Source organism: Podarcis bocagei (assembly GCF_964188305.1).
Source record: "Podarcis bocagei genome assembly, chromosome: 15".
Lineage (NCBI taxonomy): Eukaryota > Metazoa > Chordata > Lepidosauria > Squamata > Lacertidae > Podarcis > Podarcis bocagei.
In genome coordinates this window covers 3,411,304-3,433,612 of record NC_138141.1, presented here as the reverse complement: position 1 = coordinate 3,433,612, position 22,309 = coordinate 3,411,304, and the positions used below count along the sequence as shown (strand labels likewise).

At 46.1% G+C, this 22,309-nt stretch overlaps 1 protein-coding gene across 3 annotated transcripts in view; it reads right to left on the bottom strand.

Moving 5' to 3' along the window:
* SLC25A37 (solute carrier family 25 member 37) overlaps positions 1-12,583 on the bottom strand; it is a 37,015-nt gene extending 24,432 nt beyond the window's left edge. Inside the window, exons 1-2 of one of the 3 annotated variants that reach the window (XM_081171818.1) lie at positions 9,232-9,320; positions 8,020-8,084 (exon numbers count right to left, since the gene is read on the bottom strand). Coding sequence is in view for 2 of the 3 variants with exons in the window: in XM_081171815.1 (XP_081027941.1) it covers positions 9,232-9,465 (234 nt within the window). In the remaining variant the exon portion in view is untranslated. Of the gene's footprint in view, positions 1-8,019; positions 8,085-9,231; positions 9,470-12,447 lie in introns of those variants that run through there. The other 2 variants (XM_081171817.1, XM_081171815.1) reach the window with 2 other exon arrangements.
* Positions 12,584-22,309: the final 9,726 nt, after the last annotated feature.

Genomic DNA, 22,309 nt, shown 5'->3' with positions numbered 1-22,309 from the left:
CTCTTGCAGCAGCCACCAATAACAATCTCCAACCCACGGCAGCAACCAATCCCACAGCCCCACAATGCACTACCCATGTACAAGATGATCTCAAATTTTGAACATGTTTTTGGAATAAAAAAAAAAGTCTTATACACGGAAAAGTATGGAATGTCATTTCAGAAGGCCATGTGCAACCTGCGACAGAGAAGGAATAAAAGCATTTCACCCTGCGGTCTTTCAGTGGTCCTGCGCAACCTCTTAAACATGCAGAAGATACACTAAGTCCTGATTAAACATGATGGGCAAGGAAGCAAAAACTTAGCCAACCAGCATTCCGTGAAGCCAGCGCCTCATTCAAACGAACTACAGCAATGCAATGCTTGCCCAAGCTACAAGTCACAGGCCGGGTGCTAACACTGCCCACTGCTGCTGCCGTCCCTGGTCTCTGAGCTGCCCCCCCCCCAAAGAGAGGTGCCTCCTCACACTGCCCCACAGGGGCCTGGGAAGCACCCCCTGGCCAGCCCCAGAGGCACCATTCGCTGTGCAAGCCTTTGGGAGGCAGAGAGGGCATCAGAGGAGGGAGGGAAGGAAAGAGGGGCAGAGGCCGGTGTTGCTTGCAGCACCCCTGACTATCTTTCATGGCACCCCAGGGCATCCTGGAGCCCCTCTCCTGCACCTACTCCCGGGTGGTAGATTGGAGGATCCTAGCAAAACAAAACAAATAGGTCACACAAGTCAGAAATTCACACACACAGCATCACGGTTGAGATTTGGGCCTAAAAGCCAGTCTACAATATGTGGATCAGATCACCCTTGGTCCACCACTGACAAGCACTGTATCTGCAAAATCAGCATGGATCTTCAGGTCAAAAACAGGAGCTTCACACAAGCAAACTTCTGATGAAGACCACAATACTGCATGAAGGACAGAGCTTTCATTCCCTCTTCTGCCAGACTCCGGCAATCCGATAAGATTTATGGGTTTATTTACAAAGTTGTGTGGATACTATGTCCAACATGCAGAGATCCCCACTGACCACAATGGCTGGGACTGGTGGGAGCTGGGGGTCCAGTCAGCAGCATCAGTAAGACAGCAGGCGGGTGATCCATGATCTAGAACAGGGGTGCACAGCCTACGGCCAACATAGCCAGTGATCAGGGATGATGGGAGGTGTAGTCCAACAACATCTGGAGGGTCACAAATAGTGTACCCCTGGTCTTGACTGTCAGCCGCTTGAGAGAAAGGACCTGTCTTTTTGCTTACAAACTTCAACCTTTGACGGCTGTAGAACAAATCCCAAGGTCCCTTTCAGCACGAGTACACACATTTTTATGCATTTTATTTTGTGCAGAAGAAAGTCCCACCAAGTTCACCCAGACCAACTCCCATATGGCTTGCAATCTTGTACCCTCTGAAGACTGTCTCATTTGAAAGTGCTTTTAAGTGTCCTTGCTTGAAGGCTGCTCTTTTGTAGCCTATATTTCATACTTTAGTTACCTTGCAGCTGGATTATTTCAGATTTTTTGTTACAGCTGTATTTGAAACATGCTTGTTAAGATGCCTTGTAGACTCCACTGTGGAAAGACTGGACAGAAAATATTTTAATTTTCATTGAAGTCCCACGAATATTGAGGTCCCTGTAATAATATGAATGATGTACCGTAATAGGTGGCTAACAAGGCAGTTGTTGGTTCTTCAGCACTTGTGGTGGAACTGGAAGGCCTGAACACAGAACAACCATCTCTCCCAGCAACCCCCAAATTAAAAGTTGATAGCCAACTAAGTCAAACTTAAGTTTCTTAACTCAACTGATTTCAATATGTCTACTGTAATTTGAGTAACATTGGGCATCATGTGTCATAGGACTTCTGAGAACCATGAATTTGGCTTCTGCTGTGTTGCTTCCTGGATCCTTCAACCCTGTGAAGTGAACTCCACAGCCGTAGGCATAATTTTTTTAAAGCAGATTTTCCAACTGCACAAGTCCCCAAAAGCAATATGAACATGAAGCATCCTGGACTGCTTGCTTACATTCTGTATGGGGGGGAAGTTTCTCCCCAGGAATCAATATCTTTTAACTACTATACAGAAACAGTTCAATAATGATTCTGCCTAAGTTCAGACACCAAAACAAGGAGCGTATGAAGGTATTTATAACAAAGTGTCACCTGCCGCTGAAGGTGAAAAAGAGACATGCCTGGCCCCCAAGAGTGGTGTGTTTTAATAAGATATGGACAGTGTTAAGCATAGAATCTGAGCACATTCTATCTTAACAAAATTTGTTTACCTGCTGACCCTGATGATACCTGTAATTTAAGTGCTAGATAAACACACACACTGAATGTATCTAGCTTCCTGCCCCAACCCAATTTTTTCCTCCAAAGTGGATATTATCAACTTTTCAATTGCACATACAAAAATTCCTACTCCACATTTTGTCTGTAAATGCACACTAAACAAAAACCAGGCCAGAGGATTTGAAACTTTTCATCTCCCATGCACAGACTCAGTTGAGAAATTTGCCATTTGCTGCAGGAAGAGAAGAGCTCAGGACCATCGCCAAATGGCAGAGGACATACTTTTTGTCCAAAGGGCTCCTGTTCAGCCACAGCACCTCCCAAGTTTTCTAGGAATGCAATTCAAGCCCCTGCAGCCTTGAAGAGCCAGGTCACAGCCACACCATGCATTTAAACCACTCTTATACCACTTTAATAGTCTTCCCCCAAAGAATCCTGGGAACTGAAGTTTGTTAAGGGTGCTGGGAATGGTAGCTCTCTTGGGGTCTCCTAACAACTCTTGGCACCCTGAAGAAATTCAGTTTATAGGATCCGTTAAGGGTGCTGTGAGTTCTTAGAAGACTCCTCAGAGAACTATGATTCCCAGTAACCTTAACAAACCACATTTCCCAAGATTCTTTTGGGGAAGACATGACTACTGGAGTATAAATATGCTTTAAATGTACTGTGTGGGCGTGACCCCAGTCAACACAGAAATCAGCTTCAAGGTATATGGCTCTAGGGGGCCAGGGATGGAAAGAACAGGGGATAAATGGGTTACCTGTGGCTCACAAATGCTACTGGGGTACAAACTGTATCAGCCTCAACAAGCATTGCCCATAGTCACAGCTGCTGGAGTTGTAGCCCAACCATTTCTGGTGGGACAAAGGTTTCTCATCCCAATGAGAGATAGAGAGACCAAAGCCCAGAGTGGGGAGGAGATGTCCAAACAGGGAGAGGGGTAAGGAAGACTAGGGAACCCCTTAAAAAGCTCTCTTCGCATGGGCAGCAGAGTTCGACTCCACCAAAAACTATAGTTGTTGTGATGGTCAACTGACAGCTGTCAAACATTCCATGAAACCACGAGGCTTCAAGACCTGGTCTACTTAGCATAACTGCCTTAAAAAAACTGATGATTTATTTTTCTCTTTTTTGTTATGTTTTTAACTGTAGATTGCCCCTGGGTGTTCAGGTGTATGTATATGTCACTATTTTACAATTAACATGAAATTTATTTGTTTTTGCAATTAGCACAGATCAGCTTTCACCAATTACTGCTATACATTGAACGGCAAAGTGTTCAGCACATATCCACATTTTCAAGTTCGCCAAGCTGAGATTTATCAGGTAATTTAATGCCAATAAGACTCTCCCTGTCCCTCCACCTCCCTTGTTTCTTTAACATGTTTTACAACACTCTAAACCTTTAAGCCTGCCAAATCACCACCTTGGAAGAATTAAAAGGAGTGCTCAAAGATGGTTTCATAAGCCAGGTGATGTAGTTCTTCAAAGGAAGCATCTTCCTTCAGTCGTAGAGGAAATGATTTTAAGTTCCTTATCCATAAAAGAGTGAAGAAAGGGGACCCGTCACCAAACTCAGAAGTCTCCACTTCCTCCTACATGTGATATACAACTCCCTAAACCACCTGCTGAACTCTAACCATTTGTTAGCTATGCAATGACCGTCATTATGTAGCTCACCCCAAATCTGCCTGGCAGTGTCTGCATTCTGTATTCTCCTACCACACTGCCAGGGAATAAGGATGGGGGGGGCGGGGTGTCAAATTCATTTCATATTTAAAGGCACACCTACCTAATGTGTACTTTCCAAAATAATGCATGAACTGAAACTCAGTCATCCTTCCAAATTCTGCTCCAAATTCTGCAATGCAATTTGCTAGCCAGGAATGTGTACAAAAATGCATATACTAGTGTGCAGAAAAAAGCACAAAAATGCATTATATCAGGGAAACATGCTTTTCAAAAATGTGTGCATTAGGCAACACTGCATACAAATATATGCATATTAGGAAAAATCTGCACTAAAATTCTGGTGGATTTTCATGAGAACATAAAATAAAATTCACAAACTGATATAGAAATGTGGATAGCTGAACTTAAGAATTGAATCATAAGAAACTGTGAGATGCTGAAATTGACTTAGTCCCTCATCTCCCCCCCCCCCCGGACTGGGCTTTGGAGTGGAACTCCATTTCTCCTATTCCACTGGGGGGGGGGGTGTCTCATCACCTAACAATATGGAAGAACCCCAACCCAAATTCTCTAGCATGCATAACGATCCTGATAAAAGGTCTATGACAAATTCTAGATTATGTCAAGCCAAGAACTCTTAACTGGGCATTTGGCTGATTAACATTCTATGGCTTTCTAATGTGTTTGTGGGAGGGAGGTTATTTTTGTTTTATTATGTATTGTGTATTCTCATTTTGTATTTTTATAATGTGAACCACCCTGGAATTTTTAGATGAAGGGCGGTATGCAAATTTTAATACTAATACTAATAGTAATAATAATGCTTCAAGAGTTTATAAAAATGTAAAGGCGTGAAAATGTTCTTACCATCATCCGCTTCTTAAACAGCAGTCACAAATCCAAATGAGTAGAGCCGTTTAATGTTAGTTTTCAAAAACTATGCTCACTTACATCTGACATATTTAGAAAAGTCCTGCCATCCTCCAGCATTCACTGCTGCAAGCAATATAACCAACCAAGGACCATCCACAGCTCCATGGCAGAGAATCTTCCTTGTGTGCAGGTGGTCCCAGTTCCAATTCTCCGCATCTCCGGGCCGGACTAGGAAAGGCGCTTGCCTGAGACCCTGGAGAGCAGGTGCCAATCACGGTAAACAATACTGAGCTAGAGGGACCAACAGTCTGACTCAGTAGAAGGCGGCTTCCTGCATTCCTGTGTGTTTTGGATGTTAAGATTACACTGCATTATACCAAGAAAAATATAAGTACATTTGTTGAGTCCACTCAGTGCAAGGAGATGGGGAGTAAGAAGCTATGCACAATTTGGTATAGAATCCTGCCCTATGTTTTGGAGGTGGTACACCAGAGGGGACTATCTATCATCAACAGCAAGCTTCAAATTTATGGGAATGAACAATGAGGACCATGCTTCTTTTTTTCAAACAATAGTACCGACCCAGGCTCAAGTCTCAATGACAACCTTGTTACCTGCTTCTCTACTTCATTCGAAATGTGTTGGGGAAAGCTACACTTGGCTCCGGGCTTTGGGAAAGGCGTTCTGCCCATGTTCAGTGCTGCCCTTTATTAAAAGGGTGTGCAAGTGTGTCTCTTTTTTTACTTCACCTACCCCACTGCTCCCACTTCAAACAGCTCCTACAAGTTCATGATCATCACCTGTGGCTCACCTGCACCTGCCACCTTCAGCAAAGGATTACACAGAGATGACTGAACCACCACCAAACCAGTCATTACTGCTTATTTACCAGCATTTCTCTCACACGCAAAAGAATTTAATGTGTTTAATCCACTTTACAAAGGGGTCCAACAGGTTAGCTCCTCGTTGCACAAGCTTGAGTATTATTAACTTGACACTTGGAAAAGGAAAGCAGGCAATTTGTTTTATAACAGTGGAAGCTACAATAGGACAATACAAGATGGACTCTGACCTCAAAACGCCAAGGCTGCATCTCAGCTTATGCCACTTGCTCCTTCAGCACCGTTCCATCACCAAACGCTCTGCAGGGCTGGCCGACCCATGAGGCAAGGTGAGGCAACTGCCTCAGACAGCAGGATCTACAGGGGCAGCAGATCCCGATGTAGATCTTTATTACCCCCTTGTTCCCAATGTAGATCTCCACTCATTGTTTCATGGTGCCATTTTGTGTTTCACTTCAGGTACCAAAATGTCTTGAGCCAGCCCTGCTTTCTGTCCTGGCTCTGCGCCCAGCCCTAACCTACCATGGCCACCCTCCAACTCAGAAATACCACCTCCCTCAGGTAGGAGCTGGGCCAATCAGATTCCTGGTACCTAATCACTAGATGCCCAGACACTCTGAGCTGGGGGGCCTATCCCCAAGATCCTAAAATATTTCCTTGACTATATCCTAAAATACTGACGCTGGGTTCTAGGAATCTGAAATATTTCCCCAACTCTGATTAGAAGCATCATTCCTCTAGGTAGACTTCAAGTAAAGAGTTGAGAATATTAAAGAGTTTGGTCAAATGAGGGGCAGATATACATGCTATGTGGAAGGTGAAATGGTGGTGTGAAAACCAATGTTCCTTGAAGTACCATGGGAAACGTATGAAGATGTTTTAAAGATGTGTACAGGATTCCCACTGCTGCAGCAGATGTCAGAGCGATAGGATGAACATAGGAAGCTGCCTTATACCAAGTCAGACCAGACCAGACCAATAATGTCTACACTGACTGGCAGAGGCTCTCCAGGGTTCTTCCCCAGGGATTGAACCTGGGACCTTCTGCATGCAAAGCTCACACTCGCTTTTTGAGCTGTGGCCTTCCTCTGTTCACAGAGCAGGCACATTTGCTGCGCCCCATGTATAGCAGACAGGAGACAGCTACTCCCAAGTCAAGCCTTGAAAAATGTCCTGGCATTCAAGATTGAACTTAGCAAAACTTGAGATCAGGGAATCGCCACCCAGCCACAAAAGCAACCGAGGGAGGGAAGCTGCATTTTCCCTCATTCTTGAGCAACACACGAATTCCTGCTCCAAACCAGAGTGTGCTTCGCAAGGCAAGCAAGTAGCACATTGCCACATTTTTGTTAATGAGAGTTGTAACGTCAGGCACACGCCCATGCTGTTACCAGACAACCCTGCTGCCAGACTGCTTTTGCAATCAAGTGAGTGGCAGAAAGCATTAGCCTATTATACTAAATATTGCTAGAGAATGTAGAATGATAGCATCTTCAAATATCTAAAGGGCTGTTGCATGGAAGAGGAAGCAAGCTTGTTTTCTCCTGCTCTGGAGGGGAGGACTTGAACCAATGGTTTCAAGTTAGATGAAAGGTGCTTCCAACTAAACATCAGGAGGAACTTTCTGACAGTAAGAGCTGTTCAGCAGTGGAACGGTCTAGATGACCCTTGGTGGTTCCTTCTAAATCCACAGTTCTATGATTCAATGAATGTGTGTTTGCAAATGAGACTAAACCTGATCAATGAGGGGTGGGAAGACTGGCTCTTTTTTTTTTGTTAAGGCAACGTTAACATTAGTCTGAGTTCTATAGGCTGCAATCCTATGCATACTTACTTCCAGCTAAGTTCTGCTGGACATAATGGGACTAGATTCCGAACAAATATGCTTAGGATTGCACTGGCAATTGATTTTAACAATGAACATACACGTATACAGTGGTACCTCAGGTTACATACACTTCAGGTTACAGACTCTGCTAACCCAGAAATAGTGCTTCAGGTTAAGAACTTTGCTTCAGGATGAGAACAGAAATTGCACTCCGGCGGCGCGGCAGCAGCAGGAGGCCCCATTAGCTGAAGTGGTGCTTCAGGTTAAGAACAGTTTCAGGTTAAGTACGGACCTCCAGAACAAATTAAGTACTTAACCTGAGGTACCACTGTATGTCAAGAAATTGGATAATGCAGTCTTGCTGGCAGATGGGCAGGGGAAGTCCATGATGCCTCTTCGGCAATAATGCCAAAATGGTCACCAGAGCTCACTTCTAAATACTCCTGCGAAGTGCCTGGTAAGAGCCAACCACCAACTGAAATGACAGGAGGGAAAGCAGTTCACCTGTTCATCTAGGAAGGTGGTGCAGTGATCTCCAAGTAACAGAATGCAAGAGAAGGGCTGCTAAACTGAGAATGGGGGAAAGGAGACAAGACTTTTACTCCAGATTGAAGATTACCTAGAAATTTAATATTTAGCAGCAGGAGAACACCAAGTCCTGCAGCCACCATTCCTCCTACTGTATTCTCACTAACATGAATTAGGCACATTCCCTCCTTAATCCTGACTGTGATAACATAACGATTATTCACGGGGTTAACAGTGCCCAGTGCATTGGGCTAAGAACTGGAGAAACTAGCAGTGGTGTGCAGTGAAATTTTTCATAGTGTGAGGACGATTGGGGGCGGGGGTCACACACATCCCTCCCTAAGCTGGACAGAAGCTTCCTGGGCTTTGGGAAGGAAGAGCCAGGCTTTAATACTCTAATTTACTAGGCACATTTAGGGGACTAGCCTAGTCCCCTGGTCCACTGACTGGTTAAGAGGGGTGCTCTCTGCCAATGCACAGAACATCAGCATCTCTTAGGCTGCATACGCGACATATATTTTAAAGCACACACTCCCCTAGTAAAATATATTTTTTAAATCCTGGGAACTGTAGTTTGTTAAGGGTGCCAGGAATTGTAGTAAACTCCAGTTCCTGAGATTCAGGGTGGAGGAAGAATGTGCTTTGAATGTATATGCATCCTTAGTCTCAAGTCTAAGCGCCATCATTAGCAGAAACAGCATTTCCAGCTGCAGTGCTGAAGCACAACTATTATTAGACTGCATAAATATGCAGAGTGAGTGCATCCTATTTGTGAGTAGTGTCAAGACAAGAAATGGCAATTTGAGGGTATGGGTGGCGGAGGGCAGCCAGCAAAACATGCCCCTCTTGGCCTAAGGGGGGGGGGGGTTGTCAGTTGCGACCTTTACAGAGATGTTGCTTGTAAGAGCCCAGATGGCACTGCCATGCTGCAGCGCAGCCCGACTTTTGCCCTGCCCGGGACCTGCCCCCCAGTCTCGCTCTCCTGAAGTCAAAGGCGAAGGGGGGCGGCGCTCGGGAGCCACGCGAGGGCGAAGGAAACACATGGCAGCCGCTGCCACTCGGACGGCGGAGCCCCAGCAGCCTGGGGCAACGAGGACCCGCCCGAAAGGGGGCAGCGGAAGGTCCCTCGCGGGGGGAAGCGCGCCCTGCCCCGGGGCTCCCCCGCCGCGCGCCCTCCCGCCGGCTCACCTTGACGGAGTCCACGGGGTACATGACCGTGTGCTCCAGGATGCCGGCCACCGCCCCGGCCATCATGTGCGTGCCCAGGGTGGCGCTGGGGGGCAGGCTCTCGTACTCCTCCTCGCCGGGGGGGCTCTCCACCTCCATCAGCAGCCCGGGACCCGCCGTTGCCGCCGCCGCGGGGCCGCCCGCCGCCCCGGCCGGGCTGCCGCTTCTGCCCCCGACGCCGCAGCTCAGCGCCATCCCAGCCCCAGCCCCAGCCAGGCGGCAGCTGCTGCCGGGAAGAAGAGAGCGAGCGCGCAGGGAAGGAGGAGGAGGAGGAGGAGGGGAGAAAGTTCACTTCTTCAAGTAACACCCCCGCCCCCCCCGCCGGCCAATGGCTGCGCGCAAAAGCTGGCGAGCCATTGACAAGGGCCGGCCCAGCTGCAATCCTGCAGGCGCGCGCCCTGACTCACAGGCCGGCCAGCAAATCCCCGGGAACCGAAAGAGCCAGGCTCTCGCCCACTGGGCGGGATCGGGCCCTGCCTTGTTCCCGCCCCGCTGCAAAGGGGAAAGCGAAGTGCTGTACTACTACTACTACTACTACTACTACTATTATTATTATTATTATTATTATTATTATTATTATTATTATTATTATTATTACTACTACTACTACTACTACTACTACTACTATGCCACGCTCCGAATGCAAGCAGGCACAGTCAAGTTGACTTGGGCTGCTGCTGGCTGGAAGGAAGACGGCTTACGAAGGCTTGCCGACATAAAATAGGTTCCTCTTCTCGCGAACGGGGAGTGAGTTAAGGCAGGCGTGCATGCAGTCTGCGGGCTTGCAAGGCATGGCAGGTTTGCAAAGAGCAGCGCCTTGTGATGACTTCACGGGGCAACTCGTGAGCGCATGCAGGGGCACGCGGAGACTCCGCGTGGGGTTTGGGGTGCGTTACCCGCTTTACTACAAGGGTCTCCGCCGTGACAATGACGTGACATATCTGTAATTAACAAAGTCTCCCGAGCTTGCGTTACCCAATCTGTTTCCAAGGACAGTCAGGACTTGGTGGATATGCTACTAATTGGATTTCTCTTGGTAGCAGCACCTATAGTTATAGCCACATTTTGGAAGGTGCGAATGTAATGCTGGGTGCAAGAGAATATGGCGTATCAGCCTTACAGAAAAATTGACTCCCAAATAAACACTGGCAAAAGGAACAAAGCAGGAGAATGATGGAGCTTCGTTTTGTTTACAAATTCTCCAGAAAACCAAAGACCCGCTCCAAAGGGGTCAACTCTACAATTCTGTGATTCTACGAGTTTTATAGGTGTATACAGTTACAAGGTGTGGTGTGTAGTATATACAGGAATAAATACAGATTTTCATAATGTATTTTTGTGGATTTCTGGTGAAATAAATAAAATGAAAATAATAAAATGAAGAGGTATTATAAATATAATTTTAAAAAACATTCCAAAAAAATGTCAGTAATAAACTTAAGATGCAAGATGAAGGTATTAAAGCAAGATGTTAAATGGAAAGAAATAAAAACAACTCAGATATCTTAGGCAGTGTACACATGGCAGTTTAAAGTGGATTTGATCCATGCCATGTGTGCATGTTTTCCATGCAACACTGTTCTCATCCAAGGGGCAACCTGCACTTTCCCATCATTTACTTTGCATTATCCCAAACCACTGAGAGTGATGTAAGAACAAATTCAACATGCCATTCCATGTTATGCATCTGTGGACATATTGTGTGGGCAGGAATTTTTTTAACAGTGCCATCTATCACCACACCACCTCCTCTTGCCAAGGCTGCTGGTGGAGTCACGAGGGAGGCAGCCACACTTTTAAATTTTATTTTTAACCCACCATTTTGTGGAAGTCTGGTAGGACTGCACAACAAAACAAGTCTGTGGAAATCCATGTGTCCATTGCAGGTATCTCTTAGCTCAGCGCAGGCAATTAAAAATGGAAAGTGCTAACCGTCATGCTTGTTCCTTTTTTTCCTTTCCCCCCCTTGTTTTATTAAATTTGCTTAGTAACATAACGTTATTATATATATTCTATAAAACAAAGAATACAGAACAAAATCCATTAATACTACAAAGCCTAACTACATAACATTAATATATATGGTTTCTGAAAAAAAGGCTGACATAACAAAATCCATTCAAAATACCATCCGGTTTACTTTTTTCCCCCCTCCCTCCCTCCCTCCCCACTCCAACCCCCCCCCCCCGGGTCAGGCCTTCCTTCTTCATATTTTTATCCATGTACACAGTCTGTTCATTCAAGCTTGTATGTTAGGGTTGGCTTCCCCTCTTTCTATCCAGTTCCTGTAAAATGCCCATTTATTTGTGATTCTTTGGCATTTATTTTCCCATCTATCCTCTACCACTATCTGTGTGAATATTTCTGATTGTACGTATTCAAACACATAATCATTCCATTTTTCCATACTCCATTTGGCCTTTTCTTTCCATCCCAAAGCAATAACTGTCATTCCAGCTAGAATTATAATCTTGTACAACTCTTGCTTATTACTTTTTACTTTGTTATTTCCCAGTATTCCCGAAAATAACAAATCCCTATTAACTTCTATGTTTATTTGAAATAGTCCAGAAATTACCTTTATAATCTTTTGCCAATATTCCTTAACCAGATTACATTCCCACCACATGTGTGAATATAGTCCTTTTTCCTGACCACAATGCCAGCATTTGGGACTAAACCCTTTCCCTATATACGCCATTTGTGCCGGAGTTCTATACCATTTTAATAAAAAAATTCTACTTAATTCTTTATACTTTTCTATTTTAATATTGTTTATATTCTTCATCAATTCTTGAGCCGTGTTTGGGTGGATCATACCTTCCTGCTCCCATTTAATCTGGATTAACCTTATCATTCTTTCTTTGTCGCTTATCATCAGTTTATATAACATCCCTGCTATCCCTTTCTTTTGTTATTTGTCTTTTGTTCAGCAGCATATCTATTTTCATTTCTGTCCTCATCGTTTCCTCTACTCTTTCCGTTTTTATTAAATCATAAAGTCCTTGCACTTTCAGCCAATATTGTTTTCCTATTTTTTCTAAAAAAACTTTTTTTGTAATTAAATTCCCTTCTTCATTGAACATATCTTTTAATTTATAAAATCCCTGATCTTCTAATTTCTTCCACCAACCCGGTTCCCTTTGACCCTCCTGCATATATTTTAATGGCGTCCACCTTGAGTATGTTGGCATCCATTTTGTATTCCAATTCTTCCAAATTCCTAACGCAGTTTTCCTTGATCCTATTGTCTTCTTAAAAGCCGTATTAATATCTCCATTAAATATCCCTTCTCCGTCATGCTTGTCCCTGTGGATCAATTTGCAGCACAGATAATGCCAGGTGAGGGTTCAGAATGTGGTAAAAGCCCTTGTAGGCCTTGTTCATCCACACAGGCCTTTCTCTGCACTGTATAGATGGAAGCAGAGCCTGCAGTCCATTGAAGAACCTTTGGCCCTCCATCGGTTGCTGTCTCCAATTCCCATCAGTTCTAGCCAGGATTGACAGTGCTCAGGGATGATGGGGGATGCATAGCCGGGGGGGGCTGCTCCCCCCATCAAGTAATAATAAATAATATTTTTTTTATTTATACCCCGCCCTTCCCGGTTCAGAAAACTGGGCTCAGGGCGGCTAACAACAAATTTAAAACACTTAATTGTGATACAACAAAAAACAGCTAAAATACAGTATAAAAGCGTGAATAACAATAAATTCAAAAATCAGTTTAGGGGGGAAATCCATCCAATAAAGATGATCACCAGGGCTACCTGGCTAAATTAGCCCTATTTGGGCCAGCAAGGAGACCAGGGGAGAATTAGCTGTGGGATCCCAGAGTGGGTAATCTTCATAAAAAGCGGGGGGGGGGAGTGGAATAAAAGATCAGGCTAAGTTCAAACTGAAAGCCAAGCCTGAAAAGGCTACACTCTGTCTTACAGGCCCTGCGGAAGGAGGTTAAGTCCTGCAGGGCCCTGGTCTCATGGGACAGAGCATTCTACCAGGTCGGAGCCATCACTGAAAAGGCTCTGGCCCTGGGGGAGGATAGTCTGACTTCCTTAGGGCCCGGGACCTCTAAACTATGGACCTTAAGGTCTTCTGCAGGGCAGACCAGGAGAGGCGGTCCCGTAAATACATGGGCCCTAAGCCACAAAGGGCTTTAAAGGTCAAAACCAGCACCTTAAACCTGACCCTATACTCCACCGGGAGCCAGTGCAACTAGTAAAGCACTGGGTGAATATGCTCTCATGGCAGGGACCCCGTGAGGAGCCTCGCTGCAGCATTCTACATTCTGCAGCCACTGGAGTTTCTGGGACAGTTTCAAGGGCAGCTCCACATAGAGCGAATTATAGTAGTCAAGCCTGGAGGTGACCGTCGCATGGATCACTGTGGCCAGGTCGGGGCGGGAAAGGTAAGGGACCAACTGCTTAATGTGGCAAAGGTGGAAAAATGCAACTGACCAATCACATCAGTTCTGCCTCTGCTAACAAAGTCCTCCCCCCCAAAAAAAATAATAATAATCCTGGCTACACCCATGGTTGCTGGGATAAGGATTTGAGCAAGGACTTGAGAGAGAGGTGGATCTTAGGCCTGACTGACGCAGGTAGCCAAACGCAGTGGTGGGAGAATCTTGAGTAGAGAGAATAGACTCTGGCTTCAGACAGCAGGTGGAGGGATCCTGCTTTGGGATGCTCCCTCACATGAAAGCCGCCCTGCAAGTGAAAACAATGAAACATTAGGAAACTTCCTTGCTGACGGCTGCATTCCCTCTGCAACTATCGGTTGAGGGGCGCATGCTGGCAGTAAGCAGGGCTGAAGCCAACTGTGAGCAGGACCAATTCCTATAATGGGTGGTGCCTGGGTCAAAAATGAGGACCATGGTTTGGCCATCCCTGTCTTAGGACATCAGGGAGAAAAGTTCTGGCCTATCCTGCTCACTGTTGCAGCAGTTTCCTACCTGTGGGGAGTCATTCAGGGACAGGAGCATCATAAATGCATTCCCCCCCCCACACACACACACATTCCACCTGCTGCCTCCAGAATCCTACCACCAAATCTCACTGTGGTCACTTCCACACTATACAGTGAAAGCTCATGGCTTCCCCCAAAGAATATTGGAAACAGTAGTTTGTTAAGAATGCTGTGAACTGTAGCTCTGTGAGGAGTAAACTACAGTTTCCAGATTTCTTTGCAGGAAGCCATGATGGGAATGTGACGTGCAGGTGTAGAAGGGGCAGCTCCAGAAAAGCAAGGTGGGGGGATGGAGTCAAATAATGTTATTGAGGGATAAACAAGGTAATCCATGCCTTATAGGGTCGTGATATCACTGTGCCTGAAAGGGGGAAGAGCAATATTTCAGGGAGCTTCCATCAAAGTCATCCAGTTTGGTCTATTTAAGCAAAAGAAATCCTGGACCTGTGCCTGGAGAGCACAGCACAAAAGGAAGAGTGGATGAGTCCAATGTTGTTTAGAAAGGTCACCATGATTTTCTTGCATACACTGAGGCTCTCACTGTCCTAAGACTGCGCTTCCTGCATTTCATTGCAGTTTGTCCCAGCTATATCTGTTTCTTCCCTCTGCACCCATGTGCCTACCAGCTGATAACAACAGTCCCAAGTGTATGATGCAGTGGTCTCTAGCCCACAATTGTTCATGCCACAATAAATGTGTTGGTCTAGAATGTGCCACCAGGCTTATTGATCCACCCTGTACATCAGGAATAGGGAATGTGTGGCCCTCAACATGCTGTTGGACTCCCAATGTCTATCAGCCCCAGCTAGCATGGCCAGTGGTCAGGGATGATGAGAGCTGTAGTCCCCTCCTTGTTGTACATCCTATTTATGTCCACTGCCTGTGTGTCACTGATGTGGTTGTCCTTGTAGATGCGCTTGTACATCATGATGCTCCTCAAGCCTTCCCCCAACGCAATGGGCCTGTCTGATGCCAAATGTGCATATTTCCTGGTCAAGTGGTTGCTTGCAATTATCTCCAAGTAGAACTGGACCTAGGCCAATATTTTGTGGTTGGGAACATGTAATAATTTCTCCCAGAGAGTGCTTTCATTAATATAGCAATTGCCCTGTGGAAGAATCACTGCAAAAATGCTCACAAGCACCTACTGGATACTTCTTTTCCGGTATACTTCTTTAGACTCAGGGGACTTTTATAGAAGAAAGGCAGTTTAGAAATAAATAGATTTAAAACATACCTATCAGCAACCAGGATGGAACAACAGGGTGACCTGGGCTTTGAGATTAGGGAACCTGTGGCCCTCAAGTGTTGTGGGATGACAGATGCCTCTAAACTGTCACTAATTTGCAGGGAGGAGTCACCCACATGCCACAACTTTAGGTTTGCACATTTGAAGTGGTTTTTGTCATCCTAGGACAATAAATCCACTTTAACAAATCAATACGCAGACTTTTCATCATTTGGAAAGTGGTGGGGGAATGCATTGAAAACTGTTAATCACTAACAGGAAGGCATGTAAACACTCCATGAGTTCAGGATGAATGCTCTTCGCTGTATAACCTCTCCACAAACAAATCAGAACAAATGCTCAATAAAGACCAGACATAGTCTAAACCAGCGTTTCTCAACCGGGGGCCACAGCTGAAAATCATGTAAATAGAGGGCCATCGGATGAGACTAGGGGGCCACAGAGGGAAGTGAGAAATGAAGAAAACAGAAAAGTGATCGAGAAAAGAAAACAGAAAAAAAGAAAACAGAGAAGTGAAGGAAAGAGAAAACAGAAGTAGAGCGAACAGAGAAGTGACCGTGCTTCCCAGTGGAAGGATCGCCACTATGGCAACATCATTTTGCAGCAGGGTTAGTCGGATAAAGCTTTGGGATAAAAGCAAAAGTGTTTTTCATGGCATTTCCTACTTCAGATTTGGCAGAATCAGGTTTCAGTCGTGTGAATTATTTACTCAGCCTAACGCGAAATGACTTTAACATACTGGACAGAGGTGATCTTCGGCTATCCCTCAGAGCAACAGAGCCAGATTGAAAAAGCTTGTTTCTGGTCATCAATCCCAAGGGTCACATTGATCGAGAAATACTTATAGTATTTTTTTTAATGTAATTGCATTCTGTATAAATTATAAAAATTATAAATAAAACATGTTCTATTTACAAACAAAACATTTAAATAGCTACCTTTCTGCTGGTAGAACAGGGGGACCACAGGAAGGAAACAAGGTCAGAAAAAGGCTGAGAAACACTGGTCTAAACTCCACATGAGCTTTGTGCCAGCAAATCAGGGTGAATGCTCAATAAACAGGTGCTCTGGAAGGAACCCACAACTCGCCTTATCCTGACTGTTGGCCATGCTGGTTGGGGATGAGGAGAGCTAAAGTCACAAGGAGGGCTTCAGGTCCACCGTGCCTGTTCTATGGCATGATACAGGCACCTGTAATCCCAGCTCCTGGGTGCAAATAGCAGCTAGAAGGGACTGATTTATATCTGGAAAATGGCACCAAGGGAAAAAAGATTATTGTTCCCAATGCCCAAGCTAGTAAGGCTGCAGTTCTAACCCACTTAACTGGGACTAAGTAGGCTCCATGAAATTAGATAGGACTTGCTTCTGAGTAGATATGGCGAGGATTGCATTGTTAGTCTCGCTTAACTAGGTGGATAAGCCTCTTCCACTCTGACCTTCTTCAGCCTCCTTGTCCTAGCAAGCTGGCACACATCCACCAGTTTCCAAAAGTACAGTTTGTTACTTTTCAACTGATTAGGAAGACTGAGCCAAGCTTATCTTAAGCTACTTTCTAAGGGTGGGAGGTGTGTACTGCCACTTCCCAACTTGGGCTATGTGCATACCGTCCGATAAAGAAGGTGCGGCCGGTTTTAAGCACCCAAGTGGGAGGAAACTTTTCTGAGAAGTGAGACTAGCCCTTGTTATCTAGCAGATCCAGTAGGATCTCTTATCTTCGCTAAAATGCACCCTCCCTAGATGCAGCATGTGTGGGACGCACACCCTTCCCTACGAATCAAGTGGTGGCCCATCGTCTCATGGGAACCTAGGAAACATTGATCCATCTAGTTCATAAGGACATAAGAAGAGGCTGCTGGGTCAGGCCAATGGCCCATCTAGTCTAGCATCCTGTTCTCCTGTGTTACTTTGTGGAAGCACCTCAGATGAGTGAATGCAACTACAAACTGTGATCCTTTTTTCAAACCACCTTTAGCTCTCTTGCCAAGCTATTCATTTCTCCTTCCATATGGGTGTATTTCCTTCCTTCCTTCCTCCCTCTCTTTAAATTATGAAGCAAGGAAAGAAAAAATAGAGGTGGCTCACTGAGTTTGGGGCACGACCCACCAACTGAACAGTCTTCTTTCTAGCCAGATGTTTCAGCTGCAGAGCAGTAGACTGAAGATTGTTCCCCCAGATTCCAGAACTTTTCAGACTGTTCCTGGAGCTCACCAGCCCTGCTAGATCTTCCAGAGGAAGCCAGTGATGGCACGCCAGATGATGCCCAGGCAACCCCCACTCTTCTGTTGCAAATTATGGGTTCCTTCAGATGACCTGTTTATTCAGCATTCATCCTGATCTACTTGCACAAAACTTTCACAGGGGTCAGGATATGACCTGTCTTCATTGGGCATTCATTCTGATTTGTTTGTGGGGAAGTTATGTGACCATGAGCATTTGTCCTAAATTTATCCTGATTTGCTTGCAGAGTGTTTACATGTCTTCCCGTTAATCATTTGTTCATCCCATATTTTACAATGCATTTCTTCATCCATTTACAAACCACAAATACTCTTTCTCTCTCTTTAAAATAGTGTGGATTTGTAGTGTATTGTTATGAGTAGGGGGGTGGGGCAGTAGGCTGAATACCTGAGTCCCCTTCTAATTATTGGAATAGCCAAGCTAGTGTCTCGGTGAGGTGATGGAACAATAAGGGAAACAAAGGAAGTGGCTCTGTGCGAGACAGAAATGGATGGGGTCCCATCACTCAACTCACTACTCGTTAGAAGGACAACGGCAGGATTGAGAGCAGAGTTGGAGTGATGTGAGCTAGAAGCAAGGCAGCTTCTTGTGGTGTTAATGCTGTGAGCCTCTCCATTGTAGGCTCAGGTTGTATATATGTGTAAATAAACCACATCTCATAAAGGCACCACATTCTCCACTGTCCCTCACTCCAAAGGAAACACTGCAGCCTCGCACTGCTCAGAGACTGGGTTTGCTGCAGCAGTATATTATCAGATAGAACATTTTAATCAAGGGTGCCAACTGAAATAAAAGAGCCCCGTCCCGCATAACTGGTCACAAGACATGGCACACACACACCAATTGAATTGCAATGCCTATTAACTAATATTTTATTGGGCAACCGAAGGGACCTTGGCCCCTAGGAGTTGGCTCCTATGACTTTAATCCACTTTAAATTATGGCATGTGTTTGAGTCCTTCCTGCAAAATACTGCTGGAGGCTCCCTTCAAAATATGAGACATGATAATGAAACCTTCTGCATAAAAAGCATGCAGTCTACCACTGACCTATGATCACTCTCTTCTGAGCACAGGGGAAGGGGGGCCATTTGACCTTTTCTCCACTCACTGCTTCTTGCTGCAACCCTCCCCTTGCAAACTGTTTCTTCCTTCCCAGATGCGTTTTTCCTCTCAGGAGCATGTGCAGTAGGGCACAATCAGCCATGTATGCCCATGTGTGGCTTGGGGTGGACTGCAGTGCAAGCCGTCTCTCTGCAACCCACAATTACCAGGATTCTTTGGGGGCAGCCACACACTTTAAATGTATGACGCAGAAGTTATCCTAGTCAGGATATAAGAGATCTGTTTTACTTGATGGGGCTGTGATATTCTGGTCTAAAGGTCCCTTGGCAACCTCATCCTCAGTGAACATTGTATAGCAGCCGGGTTATCAGTTTTTAAACTAGTCTGTCACTGTAGCTCTGCCTTTAGCAGATTGAGATACAGGCATTCACAGGAGATTTCGTTCATCCCCATTATAAGCCTGCTGATGTCTGAACAGTGTTGTCAGGTGACCTTTGACCATTGGCCAAGCTGGCCGGGGTTGATGGAAGTTGAAGGCCAATGACATCTGGTAGGCCACAGATTCCCCATCCCTGTAGTACAGTGCCTTGAATATCAAAGGGGATACAACTGGTCACAGTGATTTGAACTCTGTATGCATTTCTAAGAGTCGCCTAGGAATGATGCAAAAGAGACCAGGGCTCTTAGGCCTTCAGTAGTTGTGCAGAAGGAGGCATTTCAGCAGGTGCAGCTTGCAGGACACGTTAGACCTGCTGGAATCTCCTCTGGAATCCTGGCCTCTTTTGCATCTGGACAACCAACTGCAACCACCAGTGGCACTGACTCAAGCCCCACACTTTGAATGCCCAGTGCACTCGCCTCGCACCTTGAAGTCATGATGCCGCAATGCAATGTGATGTCATAACATCATATCATGACACTGCAACAGCAACATGGTGGCGTGAGGCGTGCGAGCGCTCTGGCACCTCGCACCTCACGGCAGCAACTGAACTGGTGCCTGTGCCTCCGCTACAGCAGGGGGTATGGGCTGGGCACCCACAGAAAAATTGTGGGCAGAGGCGGAGCTAGCTGCTCTGGCACCCAGAGTGGCACACATCCTGTGCACCCACGGGAGGGGTTAGCCGCCCGCGGGTGCAGGGCAAGCGTCCCAGGGGGTGGGGCGAGTGTCCCATGGGGGCGGGGCAGTGGTGTCACCCCTCCTCAGGGATGACACCCAGGGCGGACTGCACCCACCGCGCCCCCCTTCCTCCGCCGGTGGCTGTGGGTGCCCAGGGCCCCCTGAAGTTTGTGCCCCTGGCAGCCACTACCTATTGCCCTCCAGATATTGCTGGCCTACAAGTACTAAAACTTGTATTTGAGCAGGTGTAGCCCTGTCGTCTTTTGCATTTGGCTGCCCAGCCTCCACGTTCCCACTAAAAGGGCCTAGTCTTTCAGCACCCGCCTTCGGGGCCCATTCATATGGGAATCGGCAAGTTCTAAGGAGATGTTTCTCAAGCATCTGGACTGTGGAAGTCATTTGGAATGGCAACTTGAGATGTTCTGTGGCTCCTGGAGCTAGTCAGTGGGTGGGCAGTCTGGCTCTATCAATATTAGGGAAACACTTCCAGCTTCTGTCTCTGGATTGACAGTTTCCTGACCACAACAAGCTGCCTAACCAACGTCTTGCCTGCCTTGGGAGTGTTAGTACGTAGGATTCGCTGGCTGGCTCACATCTGCTGGCTCATTTCATTCGCTTCCTGTAGGTTTTGTCCCTGAAGTTCCATGAGGACATAAACTCCGATTCAGTTCACTTTCCCTAGTGCAGAGCTTTCCTGGGACAGGGAGCGGCTCCACTTAGCAGAGTAATTATACCACCTTTTGTGTTTCTTCCTTGACCCAGTCTCTTCAGCAACTTGTCTTTCTGGTTTGGAGGGCCTCAGGTAACACAGGTGAAGCTGCGGTGTCAGTGATTGGTAGGCAGGAGAAATCAGAAAGGCATGCAGAGCAAGTGACAATGCCCAGATTAATCGCACATGGCCTCTGCAGTGCGTAATGTACATGCACACCCTCCCGGCAGGGAGATGCAAAGAAGACCATCCTCCTGCATGTAAGAAGAGCCTGCTGGATCAGGCCAGTGGCCACCCTCATCCAGCATGCCATTCTCACATTGACCAGGCTGGTGTCCATTATGGGAAGACCACAAGCAAGACAACTCCCATCACCCTGACCATTGTCCAAGCTGGCTGGGCTTGATGGAAGTTGAAGGCCAATGACATCTGGTAGGCCACAGATTCCCCATCCCTGTAATATAGTGTAGGTGCCTTGAAAATTAAAGGGGATACAACTGGTCACAGTGATTTGAACTCTGTACCCATTTCTAAGAGTCACCTAGGAATGATGCAAAAGAGACCAGGGCTCTTAGGCCTTCAGTAGTTGTGCAGAAGGAGGCATTTCAGCAGGTGCAGCTTGCAGGACAGGTTAGACCTGCTGGAATCTCATCTCCTACGCCTCTGTACAGAAATCCTGTCTCTTTTTGCATCTGGACACCCTTCTGCAATCACCACCTATAGCCCTCCAGATGTTGCTGGCCTAGAACTCCCAGTCCCAGCATCCCTGACCATTGGCCATGCTGGCTGGGACTGATGAGAGTTGGAGTCCAACAGTATTGGGAGGGCTGTAGTGCCCAACCCTGCAGTAGTGGCCATTCCTGGCCCTTTTACAGGACTCTGATTTGTAAACATAAACCAACAGGTGAAGCTTCATGACATGAAGCTAAATGTGATTGCCTACTAATTGCTGGAGATTGAACAGATATTGAACATGGCAGCTGATGGTATTTTGGGACAGTTAGGCAATCCTGTTTAAATTAAAATACTGGTTCATAAACAAGCAGATGTTAATACAGGCTTACTCAACCTCGGCCCTCCAGATGTTTTGAGACTATAGCCATCATCCCTGACCACTGGTCCTGCTAGCTAGGGATCATGGGAGCTGTAGGCCAAAAACATCTGGAGGGCTGAGGTTGAGGAAGCCTGTGTTAATAGGAGGGAGGTGTTATTATTACCGCCCAGCAGTTAACCTGAAATTTGAATTAAATGCAGGAATATAACAACCAGCTGCTTGTCTTCAACATAAAATTTGTATCTGCTAATGCCAGTCATTCCGTGTTGTAACCAGATACTTGGGAGGAGAAGGGAGCAGCTGCAGATGTGTTTTGAACAGATAGGAGCTCACCCATCCTGAATGCTACAATGTCTTTCTCGTCCGTCAGCTTCTTGTCTTAGAGGAGCTTCAAATCCATTTTTAAGATGCACGATAATTTCCAACACAGACGAGATGAAAGGGGGGGGGGTTACTTTTGGGGATTATAAAATAACATGTTGCCTTGTGGAATGCTGCTGTTCAGCCAGCCTGCCATGTCCTTTTTCAGGATACTCCATTCCATCTGCCCACCAACACTAATTTCCATTCCCCCTGCCACAACTGTCAGTCAGCGCTCCATGCCCTTTGAGCATGCTAGCCGCTTAGAGCATGCTTACATTTA